This window comes from Protopterus annectens, chromosome 3.part1, assembly GCF_019279795.1.
Source record: "Protopterus annectens isolate FY-2018-M chromosome 3.part1, PAN1.0, whole genome shotgun sequence".
Taxonomy (NCBI): Eukaryota; Metazoa; Chordata; order Ceratodontiformes; family Protopteridae; genus Protopterus; species Protopterus annectens.
In genome coordinates, this window is record NC_056732.1 from 1,228,807,946 (window position 1) to 1,228,815,445 (window position 7,500).

Genomic DNA, 7,500 nt, shown 5'->3' on the forward strand with positions numbered 1-7,500 from the left:
TGGGTGGATGTCACCAGAGATGAGAATAGAGATAAGGTGTTAGGGGAGATATTTTCTTAGATAGGGCTACATGGAGTTGTAAATGAGTTTAGAGGCTATTTGGCTAGTATAACTGAGTGGTGCTTTTAGTTAGAATTCTATATTGGAAGAGCATTTTGGTGTTGAGGGGGAAGAGATAAGGGGATATATAGGTGAAGTTATGTGTGTCTTTTATGAAGGATAGGGTAGTGGTTTGAAACTGGGGGGAATGATTTATGTTATTTGGTTGGGTTAGATAATTTCGATAAAATAAGATTATTATGGCTATTGTTTGTGTTAATGTGGATTAGAGTTTGAGGGACATGGTTGAGGTTTGTATGCTGGGGGAGAGAAATTAGTTACAATTTAGTTGTTTGGCTTTTGGGAGTTTAGTATTTGGTTTATGTTTGTAATATATCAGTTGACTAATAGGTGGTGGTATAGTCTGAGGGGGTGGACTGTGGGAGGGGTTTGATAATGGTGGGGTGGGTAGTGTGGATTGGATGGTGGAAGTGGTAGGAGTGGTTAATTAAGTATAAATGTAGACGTAGTGCGGGTGTGTGGTAATTGGGGGTATGGTAGGGGAGCAGAGTGTGCCTGCAGGGCGAATGGAGTGGGTAGAGCCAAAGGAATGAAAGAATCAGGACAATGAAAAAAACAATCAGTGTAGTGGAAGGTAAGTTCAGAGGAAGGTAAGCAAGGGGGAAGAGGACGTTTATGGTAGTGTTAAATGTGAAAGGATTAGAGAGCTTTTGAGTGATTTGGGATTAATAGAGAGGAGTATATGAAGAAACTAAGAGAAAAAAAATAAAAATTATAGTAAGAGAGAGAAAAGTAATAGAGAGGAAAGAATGTTAAAGGTAGGTACAGCTGCCATCTAGTGGTCAAACCCTGTAATAGCAGAGAGTGGACCCACTATGGGAGGCTAAAAGATAAGAAGAGAGAATGGAGAAGCGAGTAGAAGTTAAGAGGTTAGGATAAGGCAGGTATGGGGGGACAAAGTAAGACGGGTAGGCTGCTGGCTGTTCAAATGTTGTTCTTCTTTCAGCTTTTCCAGGTTAGGGGTCGCCACAGTGTAACTCTGGTCCGCTAATGATTGCCAGTAGATTTTTACGGTGTTGAGGTGCCAGCCCGATGCCCAACCTTCAACGAAGGCATGCCCATTCATGCATGTCTTTTGAATGCCACTCTACCAGGGGTAGGACATGCAGACTCCACACAGAAGGCGCTCCAGCCAAGACTCAAATGGGAGAACCTCTTGCTGTGAGGCGACAACGCTACTGCTGCACCACCGCGGCTTCCTCTTCAAATGAAGACTGTAAAAAAAGTTGTGCCATGCTTGCTTGTGTGCGATCATCCATGTGTGTGTGTGTGTGTGTGTGTGTGTGTGTGTGTGTGTGTGTGTGTGTGTGTGTGTCTGTTGTACAAGTTTGTGGTGAGACAAAGTCCCCCACATCATTATGTGAAATACGATATCTACACACCCACACTATTTCATATAATCACCCCTGAGCTTGCTGTGTTTTGATAACCTGAATCTTGATTCTATTGTAATTTCTGAGTGAAATGGCTATTTTCTGTAATGCAATTCTTTCATAAGAATAGATACAGTAGTCATACTAAATCAGTTGTAAGCAAATAAAACTGTATCAAGATCCTAACTAAAAGTACACATGGTAAACAATGGCATAAACATGTGGTCCTAACACAAGCAAAATTCATTGTATGTTACCTTATCACTCCCTGCTTGTTAGAACTAAAATGCATATTCATGTGACATGAACAAGTCGAGGCTAGCCTATTTCTCTGTGCTGACACTTGTAATTAGTATATGTAAAAATAAATTATCCGGACTGTGCCTATAATGGCAAACTTGCAAATTCCAGTGAGTATTAAGTATGATTTGAGTGTATGTTGTAAATACACACAATTTTATTTAACATTTGTCTACTGGGAAAATCTGACTTGGAACGAAAGCAATTTTCAGTGGAGGCCCAGGGAGAAACCCTCCAGATGCATGTCTTTGTAATGTGGACGGAAACCCACACAAACACAGGAAAGACATGCAGACTCCACATAGAGGGCACTCCAGCCAAGAAATGAACTAGGGAACCTCTTGCTGTTAAGCAACAACGCAACTGCTGCACCACAACACCATCCAATTGTACAACTTTAAATTATGTATGCTGAAGTTTCTTTCTTGGGGTGCCTAGTAAAAGAGTATTTGCTGCTGTTGGTTTACCCAAACGACACAATTAAAAATAAGCAGTTCATACTGCTATACTTTGTGATTTGAAGTTTGTCAAACTACTTTTGTTAATGCACCCTAATTTCATGGATTACACAGATTTGTGGTGAACATTTTAGCTTGAACTTGATTTCTTTATGACCATGTGTTGTGAAAGTGAGGTAAGACCTAGAACAATGCCACCATCTTGGGTAATTCATGCAGTGAGGACCTTTCCTTTCTGTACTAATACCCTCAAGTTTAGTTCAATCAACCATTTTTCTTGAAGGCAAATCTTGTCGCATATATGCATGTTTGTTAATGATTATGCACTGTAAATGCATTTTTGTTTATATTTTGTTTGTGGCGCCTGGATGGGGAAACTTGTTAACATCAGATCACTTTAAAGCACAAAAATGACACATGCTTTTACTGATGTAGTTTAACTTTGAAGTGCATTCACAGTGCTGTTTATCATAACATCATCAATAGATCTGGCTGTTGTTTTACTTCCAGATGGTTCAAGTTTTCTCAGGTTCACAAACTATAACTTTGAAGCTACATCAGTAAAGTTTGTCAATATCAAAAAAAACTAAACAAAAACACTTAATAAAATACTATACATACAGCATTTTCATCTGAAGCAGACGCTCCAGCCTCTAGCAAAACCTTTACAACAGCAGCATGACCTCCAGATGCAGCTATGTGAAGAGGTGTGGAATCATTGGTCTGTAAAAACAAGAAAAAAATAATTTGTCTGCAAAAGCAAAAAAAAAAAAAAAAGAAAACTGTTGCTTGAACATAAAAGCAAATGACATTGCAACAAAACATTACACAGGAAGTTCTAGTTTGACATCAGCAACAGCTTGTAAACAACATGAAAGGTTAGTGCGGGACATCATATCTCTCCTTTTTCACACAGTGCAAATCAAATGTTGTGGATCTCTGCTCAAAGGAGTGTAGGGATGCTGCAATTATTATTTTAGTGCTATAGGTTACAGTGTCTGTTAAATGAGGCTAGACACTTGTTTACGTTGTGCTGTGGAAATTGTGTAAGTGCAAAGCACTCCAGACTAACCTAAATCAGAGTATTTATTCTTAATATGATTTAATAAAATGGAAAACTGCATCTCAAGCACTGGAAAATTCTCAATAAACCTTTTCACAAGTGTTGTGCAACATTTCACATCCACAAACAGTTGACAGATGAGGAATTCAATCCATTTGACCCTTTAAGCACAGCTGTAGATGTGATATTCCAAAAGCACCATATCTCACACAGCAGACAATACTACGTAAAATGTATATTTCTGGTTGAGAGAATAAATCAAGCAGTTTTTGCAAAACACTATCCATTTTCAGGTCTTTGGGTCACACCAAGAACAAGCCTTTTGGAATCTGGGCAAACATACACCAAAGGTAGTCACTTTGCACTGACAGCAAATCTTTTGGAAACAGGCCTATTATATGCAGCAGTGAAGGCATGAGCTGGGTTAATAAAAAGTTAACATTTAAAAGGTGGCATCACTTCTCATTATGTTATATGGTTCCAGCAGTGGCGTTTCAGTAAACCTGCACTTCATAGGGGCATTAATGGCCACAGAGCAGGGTATGAATCTTGCTGCAGGACTGACATACCAGCTATGAAGTCAATAACATTTCCCAGCGATTCATGGAATTATGAAACAGTATTTGCTCATTGTAATTTAGTGCAATCACAGCTGATTGACAGTACTCTGCAGCCTGACATCCATCTGGAGCTATTCCTTGTTATCAGTACAAGATTTATGTGAAAAGCTTAGCATAAAGATGACAGCACAGGAACACAAATTGTGACAACAGAAAAGGATCCCCTAACCCAACAAGTCTGCCCATCTCCTTATCTATAGACTTCAATATTCCTTTCAATTACCACCCTGCAATCCACCTGTAATACAACTGTAATTCAAATAGCAGTAAACAGCATATGCAGATTTATTAATGTCTTACCACAATTAGAGCAGCCTAGGATGAGGGATTCTTAATAAATTGTAAACCCACGAATATGGTACTCTTCAATAACAAATCATCCAGCCAAGTGTCTTGTCTTTGTTAGTACCATTCAGCACATGGGAGAAACTGCACTATAGTTACCATAATATGCAAAGAATGATTTCATTGTCATAACATAACCTACCTGTTCTATCAGTACAAGACTCCCACCTTATTGGTCTTCACTTCCCTATTGGATATATCTCTAGAAAGTCCATTTAAAGCTTTCATCTCACGTACAGACAGACAGAATGAACAATTTTATTGTTTGGGATTTAGGAAAACATTGCATAGTTTATTGTAGTAAGCTTTTTCAAAAATTGCTAAAGTACTTTTCAAATGTGGCATATAACAACTCCACCTGAGTAGGGAAAAGACAGAAGCACCTGGCCTCATGTTATCTAAAATGCAAGCCAAAGTCAGTCTTAATTTGCATAATTTAAAATCGAACAAGGTCTTGGTTATTGAGAAAGAAGGGCAGCCCTCTGTGTAAAATTATATAAGTCAACAGGAAATACAGCCTGAGGAGATAAATATCGCAATGCTCTGATGCTATCTTTTCAATAATTTATTTTGCTCTTTTGTTCAAAAAGAACATAACTCAATACTTCATGTCCACATGTTCGAAAACTATTTGTTATCCCATGACTAACCTTTGTTACCAGATTTACTCTAACCAACAGGAATTTAATAACTGAAATTTAACATTAATAAAATGAACAAATCATAAGAATAATAATCTAAATATACTAATATTATATAAGAAGATACATTTTTTAAAATATAACACTATAAAAGTCAAAGCTAATAAATAAATATGAAGAAATATGAACTTGGCTAAAATCCAATGCTTGGTTTAAAACCTTCATTACAATGAATGATAGATCAACCGTAAAAAAAAATCATTAGACAAATACAATAATGGATAACGCAAGCTAAATGTAATGTCACTAACTACACACACAAACACACACACACATATATATATATATATATATATGTATATATATATATATATATATATATATATATATATATATATATATATATATATATATATATATATATATATATATATATATATACAAAACACACACACACACACACACACACACACACACACACACACACACACACACACACGTCACTAAGAAATATAAATAAATGAATGATAAATGTGCATAGCTATCAGTTTTGTGGAAGGTAATTTTAAATCTGCTTTTTTTGTTTTAAAAGAAATTGGTTTGCATGATGTAAAATTAAAATATGTTTACAGGTGGTACTATATTATCAGAGACTTACATGTTGGTACTTTATCAAGATTGCTCATATCACGGATACTCATGCTTAAGCGCATTAGGGTAGCTCTTCATATATATGAGTATGTGACACTTAAGGGTTGGATTCATTAACAGCTACATGAAGTGCAGCTATAGTGTGCAATTTGGAATTCATGAAATACATCAAACAAAGGGAAACAGCAGAATATGCTAATGAAAGCATAAACAGATAAAGTACACACTGATCACCACTCCAATATGACAGATATATTTAGGAAGCTATAAAGCAGTCATGTAGACTTGGTGTAGCCTTTTGCCCTGTACACGTAAACTCTCTGGAATACAGCATAATTACACTTAGGAAAAAACATGTTGGGGTAGCTGCTGCTATTTTTATGTTGTATGTGCAACAGGGTTTAAATCAGGGTGCTGCTCCTGCTGCCAGACCTCAGGCAAGATGAAGAAAAAGGGAATTTAGTCTCTGTTTCACCTACTACGGACTGCAATGACTGATTAATACGGGGTAGAAAGGAAAACACTGGAGGAAGTGTGCAACTTCTGTTGTCCATGTCTCAGATCCCAGGGAAATCAAACAGTACCCACCCCAGTGGAAACAAAGGTATGTGTAGCATTATGAACACTTGCTACTGGTACTTTCCAGAGACTCACAAGGAATATATTAGACTTGTCACAGGCATCAGCCTCTACAATATTACATCAGTTTTTAAATGCAATGCTACTACATAGAAGGTATCACATCTGTTTCCCACACACCCACAGGCGACAGTAAGAACCATGCAGGAGTTCCATGCAGTAGCACACTTCCCTGAAGTGTTGCAGGCTACAGATTGCAGACACATAGAAATTAAAGCCCCACCTAGGGAACAGGGAAGGAGGCACATCAAAAGAAAAGGTTTCCATTCTATAAACTGTCAGGTTGTCTGTAATGCCCAAGTGGTCAACTACAATGTCTGTACAGGTAACCCAGGCAGTTTGCATGACTCACACATATGGCACAACTGCGAGCTGTACACCAAGCTTTCTAGGGGTGACATTCCTGAAGGGAACCTAGTGGGGGATGCAGGCTATGCACTTGAGCCCTGGCTCATGACACCCATGAGAAGCCCACACAAACTCACTCAGCAAGGATACAACGAGGCCTGTGCTTAAATTAGAAATATCAGAGAATGAGTATTTGGATTGCTTAAATCAAGGTTCCATTGACTAGAAACACTGGGAGGTGCACTGCAGTATGACCCAGGTACATCTACCTAAACACGTACTGTCTGTGCCATGTTACACAATATAATTCCTTGAAACAGCTTCCACAAGGACAGGAAGGGGCAGGATCACTGTTACAAGGACCACAGGCAGGGCCATCAGCAGGACAGAAATGAGGAAACTGAGGGAGGACCACCAGTGATGGCAGATGGAGGTGTGCACAGTATGCCTTATCTCTGGCTAAGAAGTAAAGGATAGCACACGCAATCACTACCTAGGTCAAAACCTGGGATATCACTCACATACATACAGGAAAACGGATGCCTGACAAACTCCACAAACTTTACTTAACCATATAATGGCTGTATTCTGATAGTATCAGACAGACAGAATCCCCCAAGGACACAATTCTTACCTGCAATAATGACAAGTTAAGTGAGGAATCTGCAAAGAATATCTCTCTATATATCTAGCTATCTATCCATATATATATAGATATATGGTTTACTTACTAAAGGTCGAGTGGCACTCACCGTCGTCAGGTCAGACAACAGAAGGTCGAACTGATGATGTCGAACTCAAAAAAACAATCATTTTTTACCGACGATATCGATTCATTCTTACCTTTTGTCTCGCTTTTATCTTTATGGCGGAGGATGTTCGACCTTGTATGGGTAAATAATATATATATATATATATATATATATATATATATATATATAT

At 37.9% G+C, this 7,500-nt stretch overlaps 1 protein-coding gene across 1 annotated transcript in view; it reads right to left on the minus strand.

Annotated features, from left to right (window-relative positions):
• Positions 1-7,500, minus strand: part of LOC122797762 (serine/threonine-protein phosphatase 6 regulatory ankyrin repeat subunit A-like) — a 2,341,865-nt gene that overhangs the window by 851,024 nt on the left and 1,483,341 nt on the right. Inside the window, exon 20 of the mRNA XM_044066284.1 lies at positions 2,873-2,974. Coding sequence (XP_043922219.1) covers positions 2,873-2,974 — 102 coding nt within the window. The remainder of the gene's footprint in view (positions 1-2,872; positions 2,975-7,500) is intronic.